This window comes from Felis catus, chromosome A2 (genome assembly GCF_018350175.1).
Source record: "Felis catus isolate Fca126 chromosome A2, F.catus_Fca126_mat1.0, whole genome shotgun sequence".
Taxonomy (NCBI): Eukaryota; Metazoa; Chordata; class Mammalia; order Carnivora; family Felidae; genus Felis; species Felis catus.
The window spans coordinates 153,328,583-153,346,202 of NC_058369.1; the positions used below are offsets into that span (position 1 = coordinate 153,328,583).

The window sequence follows — 17,620 nt, forward strand, 5'->3', positions numbered from 1 at the left end:
AGACCACCCTCAGTTCCAATGATTTTCCGGAAGTATTCATAAGATTCAGAAAAAGCTTCTATATCCCAGTTACAATTCATTACGGCAAAAGGATACAGATTAACATCAGTAAAGGAAAAAGGCACGTAGGCAAAACCCAGGAGAAACCAGGAGAGAGCTTCCAGTTCTTGGCCAGTGGAGTCCCACCAACACGCTTATTCCTCTAGCAACAATGCGTAACAACATGTGCAAAGTGTTGCCAGTGCGGGAAATTCACCCAAGCCTCCCCAGGATCCAATTAGGGGTCAGTCACAGAGCAAGGAGTAAGTCCTCAGGTAACTGACCTTAGCTACACAGTCTCCTGCCTTCCAGAGGACAGACTGACACTGTGGCACAGAGCCTCAGGTATACAAAAAACTGTGTCAGCCATAAGTCATAAACTATCTGGGTGTGAGGCCAAAGCCTCAGGCATATAGCAATCCTCTTATCAGGTAGGGCAAAGATTCAGAGGTCATCTCCCAATAGCGAGTTAAAGACCGGTGCTTTGTCTGGACCGTGCAGGGTTTGAATAACCCATGTTCACTGAGTTAATCCTTTACTGTACCCCAAGTAGTATATACACTTTTTTTTTTTTTAAATAACAACTTTTTATCTTCCTGAGGGCAGACAACTTAATCTAGTTATATTCTCAGTTATTTTAGGTTCTGTTTCCATTTTGGTTTTGGTCATCATTTGGGGGTTTTAAAACCCTCAATACAATATTCATTCTCCTTTCTATCTAGGGCCAGTTTGAAGATCCAAGGATTTAATAGGGCCATGGCATATGTGAGAGAGATACTGGGTCCTGGGACATCGCTTCATGATGGAGTACACAGAATGTACCTTGCTTCCATCGGTTCTTGACTGTAGGCATATCTGAGGAAGCCACTGAGATAACAAGACAGTCTTTGGCCCCTGCACACTGCATTCTCCTTGCTCTAACAATGAGGTTGAAAGTTACCCAAATCTCCCAGCTACTTCTGAAGGTATGAATTTTTTCCTTATCTTTTCTCTAAAGATAGAGAAGATTGCATTAAAGGGGTTATCTCACACGTTCCTTGCGTAGACATGTATTGTAATTTCTAAGAGCTCTAAACAAAAATGGTTTCGTTACACTTTCCTGGAAGATCTAGAATTTCCACCCATTACTACCACGTGAGAGGTGGCCCTGAGAAATACTCACTAGCATCGGATGCTCTTGCTGTCCTTGCAGACTGCCTTCTATTCCAGCGTAGACAAATATTACCCCCTCTCTCAGAGGGATGTAGAGGTGATGTTGGTACAGTTAGACAATGGCAAGCCATCCAATTAGGGTGAAGCATAGAATGGATGTGGGAAGGCAGTAGGATCAGGCAGGGAGATCAGATAGGGATGAAAATCTGGAGAGCCTTGGATGAATTCGGGAGTCGTAGACATTATAGAATAAGAGAGGGAGATCCATGAGAGCTATAATTAAGGACGAATCAGCTATCATAGTATGAATCTCTGTGAACTATTTTTGCAACACACTTGAGACGACAGTATCTAGATAAGACAATCGCATGATCAAAAAAACCCTAAAACAATAAATTTGCTTTCTGGAATTTAATAAAACCAGAAGCCATATATATTTGAACAAAGTAAAACATATGATTGTTTTAAGTATATGAGACTAGGAAGCCTAAGAATATGGAAGATAATTATCTGTAGAACTGATTATCCATGATGATTTGAGAAAGTAAACTAGTGGATTGTTATCAAATTGCATGGAATTCTCCAAAAACAAGCCTCCAGGATATACTGCTTTTTCTTTCCTTCACTACCATCATCCAAGGGAATAAAAGGTGCTTGTCTTTAGTCTGCTTGAGTCCCGTTTACCATCTCTGTAATGAATTATTAGCATATGAAGTCATTAATTTATAATTTGCTTTCCTAGTATATGAAGATCTTCAGGGTGCAGCTACCAAAAGATGGAGTACAGAATGAGTACGGGGGAAAGAGTGACGAACTTCACATGGAGTCATTTAAGGGGACACTAGGTAAGCCTGAACTTTGAGGGAAAAGCATTCTACAACAAAGGGAACAGAATGTGCAAAGCAGGAGGTATGAAAATTGCTACAGCATTAAGTATGAGAGCGCAGGGAGCTTTAATCACAATCACCAGATGCTTTTAAAATTGAATATGGGGATGAGCCCAAGAACCAGCTTTTAAGTACGCTTGCCAGGTGATTCTGATGCAAACTAAGGTTTAAGAAACTACCACTATACAAAACAAATAGTGAGCTCTTGAAAGCCATTAAGGAGGAGAACTTCACTCTTGGAGGCCTATCGTGATTGGATTCACGATCTGTTTGGAAAAGAGGCTGGTGGGAAGGGAATAACTTGGGAAAGGTAAGGGAGGGCCAGGACGCCTAGAGCCTGCCCTCTCTCGCTGCCATTTGTTCTTCCAGGATCATTTCGGTTTAAAAAAAATTTTTTTTAACGTTTATTTATTTGGAGACAGAGAAAGAGCGTGAATGGGGGAGGCGCAGAGAGAGAGGGAGACGCAGAATCTGAAACAGGTTCCAGGCTCTGGGCTGTCAGCACAGAGCCCGACGCGGGGCTCGAATTCACGGACCGCGAGATCATGACCTGAGCCGAAGTCGGCTGCTTAACCGACTGAGCCACCCAGGCGCCCCAGGATCATTTCAGTTTTAACAAGGCCTTTTCTGACCCCATCTCACTTTCCTCAAAGGTCCAACACTACTCCATTTACACTTCCATACAATCTTTTCACATGTGTGTGCAGAAGTTTTGTTTTCCTCACTCCATTTCTATACTTCCAGTTCCTTAAAAGCTTGGTCATTTTTTTATTATGTCCCACGCCCAACATGGGGCTTGAACTCACAACCCTGAGCTCAAGAGCCGCATGCTCTATGCATTGAGCCAGCCAGGTGCCCGGAAGCTTGGCTATATTTTGAGGGAACACGTGTGTACCTTCTGACGTAAGCCTGTGTTTTGGGGGTCAGAATGAAAAAAATATTGAAGGCGTTATTTGGACGTCAGTACGGAGATTTATTTTTATTTTTTGAGTTGGTGCCAACCGTATACAATGAAGACATTTTCAGACCATCTTTATATATTAAGTCCTTGAAGAACCATTTTTATTCATTTGAAAAGCAAATCACTTACTTTAAAAATTGATTTCACCTTTCATCGTTTCACTGGCGAAATCCTTAAAAAAATTTCTGACTTGCAAGAGAACCTCCCCCCCCACCCCCTTATTCTTCAGGCTCCATCATTCATCATAGAGAAGAGTAAATTCAGGTGGCAAATCCATGCTGCCTCCACATATCTTTTTTACACAACATTTCTGCTTTTGTAAAATTCTTACCTTGTTAGCTCCTCACAATCTGTACTTCGTCATCCTTTGACCCTCCCACCATATTTACTCCTCCCACAGGACCCCCGTCTTCAGCAGTAAAACGAGAGTTTTCTCCGAAGCAGTTACTTAATTAACGGCGTTGAGTACACACGGTGGAGCTCCGCCCCATAGGAGGAGCTATCACAGGCGGACCGAATTAGTCGGTCTGTCTTTCACAAACGATCCCTTAATCTTTTCAGGGGAGCGAAACACACACAAAAGCCCAATCAGAAGCCGCGGCTCTAGGAGCTCGGGGGGCGGGGCTGGGCAAGCGCCCTCCCACCTCCCAGCCTCCCGCCGAGGCCGTCGGAGCCTCGCGGGCTTGGGCAGGCCCCGCCCCCCGGCCAGGCGCTGCGGCTATTGGGCGGCGCCTTCCTCGTTGTCGCCTCAGTTGCTGGGAGAGGGAGGGCGGGGGCGGGGCCTGAGATGGGCCAGGGGCCCAGAGAGAAAGGCGGGGAGACGAGGGCGGGCTGGGCGGTTTCGACGAGCGCCGCGGCGGTTGGCGAAGCGGACGGGGCGCAGCCTTCCCGGTGCGAGGAACGGTTCCCGCTGACAGATCCCCTTCTTCCGGCCGCGCCACCCGGGAGGCGGATCCCCGGGGCCTGAGGAGCCTTTCTCGGCCCGGCCCGTTCTCCCTCCCTCTCCCGCGGGTCACCCGAACGGCCTGTGAGGAGGAGGAGGAGGAGGTCGTCGGGGGCGGCGGCCGGCGGAGACCGCGCTCCCCCTTCCCCGGCAGCGGCGGCGGCGGCGGCGGGGGCAGGACAATGGAGGTGGCTGTGGAGAAGGCGGCGACGGCGGCCGCGGCGGCTTCGGCGGCGGCCGCCGGGGGGCCCTCGGCGGCGCCAAGCGGGGAGAATGAGGCCGAGAGTCGGCAGGGCCCCGACTCGGAGCGCGGAGGCGAGGCGGCCCGGCTCAACCTGTTGGACACTTGCGCCGTGTGCCACCAGAACATCCAGAGCCGGGCGCCCAAGCTGCTGCCCTGCCTGCACTCCTTCTGCCAGCGCTGCCTACCCGCGCCCCAGCGCTACCTCATGCTGCCCGCGCCCATGCTGGGCTCGGCCGAGACCCCGCCGCCCGTCCCCGCCCCCGGCTCGCCGGTCAGCGGCTCCTCGCCGTTCGCCACCCAAGGTGAGAGCCGGCCGGGGACGCCGGGGAGCCTGGGGAGGGGCTCCGGGAGGCGAGCGCCCTTGTGCGGCGCGACCCGCTGTCATGTCGCCGCCGCCCGGGGTGCGCGGCGGGGGAGGGGCGAGGAGGAGGGTCTGTGTTGGCGGCGGTGACATGGAGGGCCCGCGCGCTCTGCGGCGTGCCGCGCGCCCCGCGAGCAACTTCCACGGGCGCTGAGGACTTGGCGGCGCCGCCGCTGCTCCTCCTGCTGCTCAGCATTCTCCTCCAGGGTTGGGTGGCCCGTGCGACCCGCACTTTTGAAAACCTCCGTTGGAGTCGGCTGTAGCGTGTATCTCGGATTCTTTGCCGACTGCATCTAGTTAACTGCTACCCTCTGCCTCCCCGGAGCTTTGTCCGGGTCCATATGATCCTAATCATCTCGTATATACCCACGCTATTTGAGCTGGAGGGGGGAAGGGAGGGATGAAGATGAAGTGATGGGGACTTTCTCCGGTGATTGATTACAGATCGGATGCCGTCTATTTTCTATCTTGCATGTTTCAGGTTCTTTACCTTAACGAGTCCCCGATTTTCTACCTTCAGCTAGGGACAAAGGAACCTAAAGAGACGGTATTTTGTTGTCTTTCTCATTCGAGGATTTTATTTTGAGACGGTAAAGGGTAAGGAGAAATAGAACAGAGTGATTTGGGGTGCAGAATTGTCTCGTATTTTGTAGAGAGCAGCTGGAAATGTTGAAGTCACTGTTCTCTTTGTGGTGTTTGTTACTGTATAATGAGACTTTTGACAGGTAGTTCCTATTGCTAGCGTTAACAGGTTTGAAACATTTAAAGTTAGTTAAAGTAAGCATAGTAATCATTTCTAGTGGAATGCTTGAGGATTTTAAATTTTAATATTGCAAATATTGGAGCATCTTCTTTTTAAAAATAGAAAGTAACTGGAAAAGGGGAGTCATTCCTTTTTAATATATACTTCCTTTTTAGAGGTTCTAGTTGATTTAATTTGAGATAAATTGGTGATTAAGTAATTGAGCCGGTCAAGGGGTATATGAAATTGATGCCATAAATAGATTGTAGTGTTAGACTTCTCATTTGAGTGTATGTTAGGAACAGTATCCAGTTGAGGGAGACAATTTTCCACGGGTCTCTAAGTTTCTGCAGGTCTTGCCAGGAAGGTACTGACTGCCCTTTGTTTCTGTTTTTTAAAAGATGTCTGTATAAGGAACAGCCTTGGAAGATAGAGATAGTGTCTTCCATCAGAGCAAAGAGCAGGCATGCGTATGGTCCAGTATAATAAATGTCTACTGGGGTAAAAGGCAGGCGTGCTTATTGCCTGTGATAAAAGACTGGTGTTCTCTAAGCTTAGGTTTCCTCTTGTGTAACACAACCCATTGCCTGTGCAGGTGTCAGCTGGCCATTTTCGCCTTGCCTGGTGGGAACTGGGGTTCTGGGAACCAGTGCAAAAGTGTTGGTGCTTTGCTTTATGTTATTGTAACTAACAAACTGCCCCTTATCTCTCACCCCTGAGTCTTTGTGTCTTCAATCCTGGTAAGCTAGCTTGCAAAAGTCTGAGATCTTTCACACTTGTTTTCTCTGATGTGGCTCACCTGTTGGAAATTTAGTACAGGTGAAACTTAAGTCTTAGTTTTTAGATACATTTTATAGTTTCTTTTATTTATATTTTAAGCGGTTAAACAGGCTAGTAGTCAGGATCTGAATTTTGCATAATTCTAGAATTAAGATTTATCATGTGCCCGGCAGTGACATTTAGGTCAGAATGAATGAGAACATGGATAAGACAAGCTCTGAAAGTCAACTCTGAGACAAATTTGCAATTCCAGATTTCTTAAAATGTTCTTTTTAATTCTAACCTCTAAATATATTTTATCTTGGTGTTTGTAAGCAATAGTTCAAGAAAGCATTTAAGATTGGAAGGTAATGTTTCTGTTTTTATACCAAGAAAGAAAAAGTCTCTATCAAATGACACTTTTAAATACACTCTAAAAAAAGAGGGTTATCTTCAGTAAATTAAAAATACTATCTATCCTGAATCTTAATGACTTATGTTCTCCCTTTCTCATTGCAAACTTATTCTAATACTAGCTGAAGTAAAACTTTAGCCAGTACGTTTCATAACTAAATAAATAGGGTTCATTTGATCATCTCTGTTCTTTATTCTCCTAATGAACGTGTCGGTACAGTCTTGAGGGTCAAACTGTAATACCTACAGGAGCTAAGCCAGGTATCTGGGTAAAATAATAGGGAATGGTGGAGAGTGAAAGAGAAGGCGAACAAACTCAGCCTCAGCAGATGGTCATGTAAGAGAGGGCAGGGCCAGTATGGAAGGACATTTATGTATATATTTTAATGAGAAGTCTGAAGCCTGGATTTTTGTGTAACCTTTCGCTAGTACTAGATATTGGCAAGTGAATAATATATATATATATATATATATATATATATATATATATATATATATATATTGAACACAAGCCCATTGTGTAGGCCAAATAAAACAAGTTTTGTTGAGGCCACAATTATGTTGCAGTTAAACTCTTCCCTTTTAGATTTAGATAGTGGTTTTCAAATTTTAGCTCTACTAGAATCGCTGAGTAAAATTTTATTTTTTACTTTTTTAAATAAAATTTTAAATGTTTTATTTATTTTTGAGAGAATGCAAGTGGGGAAGGGGCAGAAAGAGGGGTGGAGGATCTGAAGCGCCAGCAGCATCTAGCCTTAATGTGTGGCTTGAACTCATGAACCACAAGATCATGACGTAGGCCAAAGTTGGAAGGTCAACCCACTGAGCCACCCAGGCGCCCCTCACTGGTTAAAAATTTACATTAAAAATTTAGATCTCTAGGCCCATCCCCCCAGAGTGCCCAATTTGGCATAGTTTTAGAATTCTAGAGTATAATATTAAACCCTAGTGCTTCTTTAGCTCAAGCAGTATAATATTCTGAAATGAAATTGATCATAAGAGGATTCTTAAGGAAATTAAGACTAAAGTTCAAGGCATAGAGTGATAGGTTTCAACATTATCAGACCTAATTTTTCTATTAAATACTTTTTGGTGCTCCCCGTTATCCTAAACGAGATTCATGGAAAATAAATCCTAAGATATTTTTTATGAAAAAGAAATAAAGCTAATTTATAACAACAAAAAGTATTATAATTTATAAAATGTTCAGACACAATTAAACTAGCTACCAAGCCGCCGTTGAGAACATGGGTCAAAACTGTCCTTTTGTAAGGCTGCCAGTTGGAAGGAATGAGGATGAGTGGCCACATGCTAAAGTTGGATGACTACCTCAGGTGTGACTGTCATTTTCTTAGTGTGCAGTTATATCCAGGAAAGAGGGAAGAGCTTAGAAAACAGTTTTTCTTTAGGTACATTACAGATACATGAAGTCAGAAGACAAACTAATCCTGGAGAGATGTTACAACATGGTGTAATATTTTGTGGTGGTGATGTAGTCAGCAAGCGTAGCAAACTCTAAGCTATTTTTACAAGAATACTGAGCATACTTTTGAAAGGGATCACATTATTTGACCAAGGAGAGTAAAATAAAAGAATCCATCAATTTTCCTAGACTTCTTTTCTAATAGGTGGTCTAAGAGATACATAACTGTCAATTCTGGGATCTGGTTTCTTTGGGTTCTTGGTGAGAGAAGTATAAATCACCTTGTGAGTACAAGATACAATGACAAAGAATTAATAGTATTTAACACTGATCCATATTGTCCACCAGTTTTATTATACGATATTATATTCAATATTCACCTATTAATGGAAATTATACTATTGGTTTCAATTTGGGGCTATTATGAATAAAATTGTTATAAATATCTGTAGACAAGTCTTTATGTGGATATGTTTTCATTTCCTTGGGTAAATACTTATAATTGGAATTTCTTGTTTGCATCATAAACGTATATTTACACTGGTTGTACTGTTTTGCATTCCCTCCAGCAACGTATAAGAGTTCCAGTTGGTTCACATCGTTGCCAATTTGAGTGTTGTTAGTCTTTAATTTTAGTCGTTTTAGTATGTGTGAAGGGTTGTCTCATGGTTTTAATTTCATTTCCCCAATGAATAATGATGAGCATCTTTCCTATGCTTATTGATTATTACAACTTTTTGGTAAAATTTCAGTTTGTCTTTTGCAGATTTTTAAAATTAGGTAATTGGATATATTATTGAAAAGTATATATTCTTTTTTAATGTTTATTTTTTCCTGGAGGGGAGTGTGGGGGGAGGTTGGGGTGATGGACAGAGAGGAGGGGAGAGATGTTCTCAAGCAGGCTCTATGCTCAGCCCTGAGCCCAATGCAAGGCTTGATCTCATGACCCTGAGATCATGACCTGAGCCAAAATCAAGAGTCAAACACTTAACTGACTGAGCCACTCTGGTGCCCCAGAAAACTATTCTTTATATATATTCTGTATCCTGGTCCTTTGTTAAATATGTGTATTGCACATATTTTCTTTCATGCCTATAGCTTGCCTGTTCATTTTCTTAATGGTATTTTTTGAAGAGCTGAAGTTTGAAATTTTGATTTAAGTATGATTTATCAATTTTTTTCTTTTATGATTAGTGATTTTTGTGTTCTAATACTTCTGTGCCTACCCTAAATTTACTAAGATTTTATACCGTCTTTTGGTAGTTTTAGTTTTTATATTTAGAGCTATAATCTATTTTGAGCAATTTTTGTATGAGGTAAGGGTTGAGGTTCATGTTTTCAACCATATGTTAAAGCACCATTTACTGAAAAGAGTCCTTTTCCCATTATGTCACTTGGGCATTTTTGTAAAAAATCAGTTGAACATAGTATGGTTCTATTTCTATATTCTTTTCTGTTCTATTGATCTATCCATTCGGTACTAACTGTTTTTTTTTTATTACTGTAGCTTTAAAATTTTTTTTTTTAATGTTTATTTTTGAGACAGAGAGAGACAGATCGTGAGCAGGGGAGGGGCAGAGAGAGAGGGAGACAAAGAATCTGAAGCAGCCTCCAGGCTCCAAGCCATCAGCACAGAACCTGATGAGGCCCGAACTCACAATCCATGAGATCGTGACCTGAGCTGAAGTCGAACGCTTAACCGACTGAGCCACTCAGGCGCCCCGATTATTACTGTAGCTTTCAAAGCAAATTTGGAATTGGGCAGTTTTGTTCCTTTTCAAAATTGTTTGGCTCTTTGAAGTCATTTGCATTTCTTCATAAATTTTAGAGGCAGCTTGTTAATTTCTACATAAAGCCTGCTATGATTTTGATTAGAATTGCATTAAGTCCAGATACTACTTTGGGGAGAATGATCTAACAATATTGACAGTTCCTATCTATAAACATGTTTTATCTCCCATTTACTTAGATCTTTAGTTTCTCTGAGTACTATTTTCTCATAGTAGGCTTGCACAATATTTGTGAAGTTTATTCCAAAAAAATTTATGATAATGTTGTTTAATGATCATGGTGTTTTTGAAAATATCATTTTCTAGGGGTGCCTGGGTGGGTCAGTTGGTTAAGCTCAGGTCATGATTTCATGGCATATGGGTTTGAGCCCCGAGTCAGGCTCTTTGTGCACAGAGCCCACTTCAGATCCTCTGTCTCCCTCTCTCTCTACCCCTTGGCTGCTCAATTCTCTGTCCTCTCTCAAAAAATAAACATTAAAAAAAATTTTTTTTAAATATTTCTAATGGTTGCTAGTCTAAATATAATTGACTTTTGTATATTGATTGTATCCCATTATCTAGCTAACTTCAATTAAATCTAGTAGTTTCTTTATAAATTCCTTAAGATTTTCTGTGTAGACTGCCTTTGTTTACAGGTAGATAGTTTTACTTCTTTCTTTCCGTTCCTAATAATTGGTCATTTTCTTCCCTTATTGCAATATTGAATAGATGTTTAATTTCACTATTAAATGAGAGATAACATCCTTGCTTTATTCCTGATCTTAGGAGGATAACATTAGTTGTTCACAATTAATATGTTAGATCTATTACCTTTTTACAGATACTCGTTATCAAAATTCAGAAGATTCCTTCTGTTCCTAGAGTGCTGAGGGTTTTAATCATGAGTGGATGATGAATTTTGTCAATTGAATTTTCTGTATCTATGAAAATGATAGTGTGGGTTTTCTTTTTTCTGTTAATGTGGTGAATTATGTTGATTTTCAGATGTTAAACATATCTTGTATTGTTGGGATATGCACTGCTTGGTCATGATGTATTATCCTTTTGGTGTACTTCTGGATTTGGTTTGCTAATATTTTAAGGACATTTTTATGTTGATGAGGAAGCTTTCTTGTATCTTTATCTGATTTGGGTATCAAGGTAATACTGACCTCAATATATAAAGTGTTCCATCTCATTTTCTGAAAGAGGTTTTGTAAAATTAGTATTTAAATATTTGACAGAATTCAGTGAATCCATATGGGCTTGGAGTTTTCTTCATGAGAAGGTTTTTGATTAGGAATTAAGTGTCTTTAATTGATACAGGGCTATTCAGACTTTATATTTCTTCATGAATCCATTTTGGTAAATTGAAGAAAATTTTCTGTTTCATCTAATTGCTACATTTTTGGCATATATTTGGTCACAGTATTCCCTTATCATTTTAATGTTTTCGGAGGCTGAGTGCTGTCCCCTATTTTGCTTCTATTAGTAATATTTACTCTTTTTCTTGCTTGCTAGTCACTAAGGGCTTATCACCTAACTTTTGGCTTTAATTTTATTTCTTGTTTGTCTCTGCTTTAAAGGTATTATTTTCTATGTGTTAGCCACCTCAAACAAAGTTTGCATTGTGTTTTTATTAACATTCTATTAAAATATTTTAAAATTTCTCTTGTGGGGGCGCCTGGGTGGCTCAGTTGGTTGAGCGTCCGACTTCAGCTCAGGTCATGATGTCGCGGTTTGTGAGTTTGAGCCCGGCGTGGGGCTCTGTGCTGACAGCTTAGAGCCTGGAGCCTGTTTAAGATTCTGTGGGTCTCTCTGCCTTCCCCTGCTTGCACTGTGTCTCTCTCAAAATAAACATTAAAAACATTTTTTTAAATTTCTCTTGTGATTTCTTCTGTGACTGATGGGTTGCTTAGAAATGTATTAATTTGGGGCTCCTGGGTGGCTCAGTTGGTTAAGCGTCCGACCTAGGCCCAGGTCATGATCTCTTGGTTCTTTGGTTTGGGTTCAGTTTGGGTCCTACATGTCAGGACCTGACAGGTCAGAGATTGGACCCTGCTTGGGATTTTGTGTCTCCCTCTCTCTCTGCCCCTCCCCTACTTGCGCTCTATCTCCTTCTCTCAAAAATGAATAAGTGTTAAAAAAGAAAAAAAGAAAAATGTGTTAATTTAAAGGTAAATGGGATTTTCTGGGTAGCTTATTCCATTGTAGTAAAAAAAAATTCTCTGTTAAGACTTAAATCTTTTGAAGTTATTGAGACCTTTTATGTCCTAACGTATTCTCTGTCTTGGTGAATGTTCCATGTGTATTTGAAAAGAACTTAAATTCTATCTACAGTTGTTGGGTGTAGTGTTCAGTAAATGTCAGTTAGGTCAAGTTGGTTGATAGTGTTGTAAAAATCTATATTTGTATTGGGTGTGGTTTTTTTGTTGTTGTCTACTTGATCATCAGTTATGGAGAGAAGAATGTTAAAATCATAATTGTTGATTTGTCTTTTTATTCCTTTAATCCTGGTTAGTTTTTGCTACAGGTATTTTGAATCTTTATCTTACTGATGAATTGCTTGCCCTTTTTTAACACTGAAATGTTATCTCACACTACTTTTTGGTGAAGTTTGCATTGTCTTATATTAATACAGTTGCACCAGTTTTTTTTTTTTTTTTAATCTCTATTTGCGTAGTATATTTTCCCATTCTTTTACTTTTAACCTTTATATTTAAATTATGTCTCTTGTAGATAGTATATAGCTGTGTCTTTTTTTTTCTTAATCCAACCTGTAAATTTTTGCTTTTAATTTGACCATTTACATTTTAAGTAATTATTAGTATGGCTGAGTTAAGACTACTTTTTAAAAATTGGTTTTCTCTTTGATCTTGTTGGGTCTCTAGTATCTTTGCTTTTCTCAATCCCTTAGCAACTACTCTCTGGTAAGTTTCCCAAAGTCTTGTTGTGCACATGCCTGGTAGCCTTCAGCCAAGGACTTGGGAGAAACCCTACAGAGACTCCTGGCATCCTTACTTTTTGCAGCTCTCTTCCTCCAGTGTTTAATTTGTTCCACAGCCCCACATTCTCCTCTGGCTCTTAGCTGTGTTCTACTTAGACTCTAGCTCCCTGCACTGTGGTTGGTAAAGAGTCCCCAGGCATAGAATCAAGACATTTTCGAGGCTCACCTCCTGAATTTCCTTTTTTTCAGGGATCACAGTCTTTACTTGCTTATTGTCTAATGCCTGAAGACAAGTTGCTTCCTATATTCTTCCCAGTTACATACATTTTTTCCTAGCAGGCAAACTTGTCTTGGTATTGGTTACTCTGTCCTGGTGGAAAGTGGATGTCAAAATACCGTTTTTTAGTTTTTTTTTTTTTTTTTATGTTTATTTTTGAGAGAGAGTGTGAGTAGGGGAGGGACAGAGAGAAAGGGGGACAGAGGATCAAAGTGGGCTCTGTGCTGACTGCAGACAGCCCAATGCCGGGCTCGAACTCAGGAACCTTGAGATCATAACTTGAGCTGAAGTGGGATGCTTAACGACTGAACCACCCAGGTGCCCCAAAATACCATTAGAAAAAATGTTTATTTTTGAGAGAGCGTGTACATGTGCAAGTGGTGGAGGGGCAAAGAGAGGGAGAGAGAAAATCCCAGGCAGGGTCCATGCTTAACCCAGAGCCCAATGCCAGGCTCAGTCTCATGACTGTGAGATTATGACCTGAACCAAAATCAAGAGCAGGATGCTTAACTGACTGAGCCATCCAGGTACCCCAAATTACCATTTTTAAATTGCATTGCATCTTTTAAATAAACCTAGATGTGAGTAATTTGCTAACTTTGGTTCTTACATCTCTAGATTTTTTTGTCTTTTTAATTTTTCTTAGAGATCTCACCAAATTAAGTTATCAACCTAGTTGCACAAGTCTTGCATTTCTCCCTGTAACCTTGGCCCCTTTCTCAAATTGACTCCTGCATTTGCAAGTACATTCTAGACCAGTAGTCTCTAAAATGGTATGTGTGTCACATTATGAGGTAACATGTAATTTATTGAGTTGAGGGAAAACATTAGAACTTCTATGCATAAATTAACCTTTAAAGTACTTGATAAGTAGATTGTCATGGTCACATGAATAAGCCTGTTAAATGGCTACATTTCACATAAAGTATACAAAGTATCCTGAGGGAAGGAATCAGGGCTGCTGCAGGCCAAAAGGTACCTTTGCATTAATTAGAAATAAGAGCTCTCTTAAATTGAGAAGTCCCTTGTGCTGTGCAGTCTATAAACTGTACACAGCTACACTGGAACTGATAGGATTTCTATACTGCAGACCCTGTTGTGTCCCCTCATTCTACCCCTAGTGCACATACACAAATTATACAATTTACATGTTTTGGGATAACTTGGTTTATGGATTATAACCTTTGTTTTGAACCAAAATGCCTGTCGAAAATTGAAGATCATGGTAGGCCATTATCAGGACCCTGACATAAAATCCTGTAATCCCAGTTACTAGGAAAGTCCCATATGGAGGCCACTCATAAAAACCCCTCAGTTTCAGCAGCCTGGAGAAATTCCCAAGTTGTAGCATGTAGGGCACATGTGCAATAGCCATAAAAAGTGATCCCCAGTGCCAATATTAATAGCCTTGAGTGTTACATTTTAAGTCTGTAATCAAGGGTGGATGCTGATAGCTTGGCTCTTCCCCAGTTAAGGAAAATACAGAAGGTTCCTCAGGGCTTCTCACCTTTGATGACTTCTTTAGTGTTACATAGAGGGATAGATACTTGTCATTTCCTGGCACCTGAATATGCAGTCAGTCAGTGGTGGATTAGCTGGCCAGGAGATCTGTATTTTGTAGAAAGCTGTAATTGTTGCTGTTCCATTTTGTTTTCCATTTTACTAGGTGTATGGAGTTGATGGATTTGTGATTTGCCACCAGCCCTAAATTATTTGAATCTTTGAAGTCTCATTTTTAGCTCTGATGAAAAATAACATTAATTTGTAAGTATAACAGCATTATAGTGACAGAGCTGATACTTTATAGGACCTTAATTAGTCTTACTGTGAGATGAACATAAGTAATTTTCTAACCATATCTAACAATTAGACCTAAAAGTTTCAAAGTTACCAAGAAGACTCTTTGAAATGGATGGACATCCTCTATATTAACGATGAACTATGCCTTAAGTGTATATCATATCTTGGACAATGAGAGGATAATAGCTTCATAGCTATCATGATTAGCAAGACATTTAAAAATATTTGACCCTGATTTTATTCTTTAAAAATGTTTTTTTCTGAGGGGGTGGCGGGCACCTGGGTGGCTTAGTTGGTTAAGCTTACGACTTTGGCTCAGGTCATTATCTCGCAGTATGTGGGTCTGGAGTCTGTCTCCCTCTCTCTCTGCCCCTCCCCTGCTCGTGCACATGTACACTTTCTCTCTCTAAAATAAATAAACATTAAAAAACTTTTTAATGTTTTGGGCACCTGGGTGGCTCAGTCAGTTAAGCATTCAACTCTTGATTTCAGCTCAGGTCATGATCTCAGGGTTTGTGGATTTGAGCCCTGAGTCAGGCTGTGCACTGACAGCATGGAGCCTGCTTGGGATTCTCTGTCTCCCTCTCTCTCTGCCTCTCCCCCACTCATGTGTTTGTGCTCTCTCTTCCACTTTCAGAAACAAATAAGTAAAATTGTGCATTTAAAAATTGTTTTATGTTCATGTGATTTATTGTGTACAAGATCTACTAGTGCTATACTATATGTACATAATATATGTAGGGTTCATGTTCAAATATTTGTTTAAAACATGTGAATATAACTGTCAGCTGAATTGCCTCAGTATTTTTCCATGTTTATCTCTTCTTTCAAAATGGTTTTCAAATCTCTTCTAAGTTGTAAAAATACACTGTTCCTCAAAGAAATTTGTTCTGATTTCTTCTAATATACATAGTCCATAGGTACTCTTGTCATGATACAATAAATTTAAAAGAAAAATGTCATGTATAGTAATTAGGATTCATAACTACCAGAAGGTCTTTATTTTACCTTGATTGTGAATGAATACTCTTTCTGGGCTCTATTGGCTGTCTATATTAAGCATTAAGGATAACCAGGAAGAGAACCTATAGCACATGAGATTCCTAGTGTCTGTCTCTTTGTACTGGTGCATGTTGATTTATGTTTCTTCCAGTCTTCATCATTCTTCTATACTTGTGTGTCATGTGCCTTAACTTGCTTTTACTAATCTTCTCAGCTCACTTTCCCACCCATCTTTTGGTATTAAGGTTTCCTCCCACTTCTCAGACCCATCCTTTTTCGTCTCCTGTTGTCCTTCCTTTGCTCTTTTCCCTTCTCCTCTGGAGGTGAAAGTGAGGAGATCACCTAGGACAAGGCTTCAGGAAGTCAGGTATGTAATGGCTACTAGATAAGGATGGAAATATACAAAGGAGACTGAGAAAGAGGTAGGAGAAAACCAGAAATACGTAGTGTCATGGAAGCCAAGGAAAGAAAGAATTAACAAAGCAGTGGTGTTTCATAGTGTCATATTTCTGCAAGATCAGGTAAGAGAGGCCAAGAACATTTTTAGCGTTAGAAACATGGCAATCGTGCAAAAGCATATTTTGGTGAAGTAGAAGGGGAAACCATATTGGGGTGGGTTATACAGTGGATAGGAAGTAAAGAGATATAGATGGAAAGTTTAGACAACTCTGTAGAGAAGTTTAAAGGGATAAGGCAATACTTGGGGAGAAAAAAATGGAGTTAAGGGTTTCTTGTTGATTGCTTTTTTTTGTAAACAGGAAAGGCTTTAAGCATGTTTATATGAAAGTGGAAGAGTTCAATCAAGTGAGCTATTGGATGTACCAAAGAGATTTCTAAGTGAGTGTGTGAGGGTTTTGACAAGGCAGGATAGGATTAATCCAAGGCATAGGTGGAGAGATTGATGACTTTGGATAGAAGGAGAGATGTTTTGTTATGAACAGGAGAGAAGGCAGGAATAAATAGGTTTGTCTGTGTGTCCTCAGAGAGGATTGAATTTTCCAGTAAAACGTAGTAGGATTGCAGATCATGTTGAGGTCCACTTGCTGCTAGACATCATATACATTTATAGTGGTACCTGTCTGCCTTCTTAGAAAGCCACCCAGCATTTCTCTGAAGAAGAGAGTATCTCAGTTTAGTGCTACTCAAAGTGTGGTCCACAAATCGTTAATAGGGTCTGAAATGAGACACAGTTTGCCACTGGAAAGTGCAAGGGAGCTGGGACAGCCTGGTTCCTGAGATTCTTGGAAATATTCAGTGAAAGAACAGAGCCCCACACTGAGAAGAAACTGCTGCAAATAAACACAAGTTGACCAGGGTAGGAATTTGGGGGCAAAGAAGAGAAAAGCCTCAGATACATGTGGGAGGGGGCATTCGAGAAGGCAAATCTCAAAGCATTAGGGAAGTGTTTACACTAAGGTACCATTTGTTTATGAATCCTACCTAGGAAACTTTATAAGAAAACACATGCTACTGTAAATTGGTCTATAGAAAGTACTATAGTTTTGTATGATTGAAAGGTAGTATAAGAAAAAAAGATGACAGAAGTCCTCTGAATTAACAGATCTAAAGAAGTGAAGATAGCAGTATACCTTGGTCTTAAAGCAGAGAGATAATGAAACCTACTTCCATAAAATGAGCTGGGAAAATAAAACTATGTTATGAAAAAAACAGTATAAATTAGATTTAGAAAAGTTTAGAAATGAGCTCCTATTCTGTAGGAAGTCATGAAAAGAAAAATTGACAGAATGAGGAATGAATTAGAAAGATTTCAGAAATGAAGATGAACCAGAAAATTCTTGAATGACTAAACACTCCAGAAAGTACCATAAAAGAAATAAATGATTTTACAAATCAAGTAAAGATATCATAAGAAATTCATAAAGTGAAAGATTTTACATAC

The 17,620-nt window shown here is 40.5% G+C and overlaps 1 protein-coding gene across 2 annotated transcripts in view; it reads left to right on the forward strand.

The window, feature by feature from the left end:
• The first annotated feature begins 3,840 nt into the window (after positions 1–3,840).
• TRIM24 (tripartite motif containing 24) overlaps positions 3,841–17,620 on the forward strand; it is a 123,450-nt gene continuing 109,670 nt past the window's right edge. Inside the window, exon 1 of one of the 2 annotated variants that reach the window (XM_023250604.2) lies at positions 3,841–4,528. In XM_023250604.2, the coding sequence (XP_023106372.1) occupies positions 4,165–4,528 (364 nt within the window). In that variant the 5' untranslated portion in view covers positions 3,841–4,164. The remainder of the gene's footprint in view (positions 4,529–17,620) is intronic. The other variant, XM_019825074.3, reaches the window with a different exon arrangement.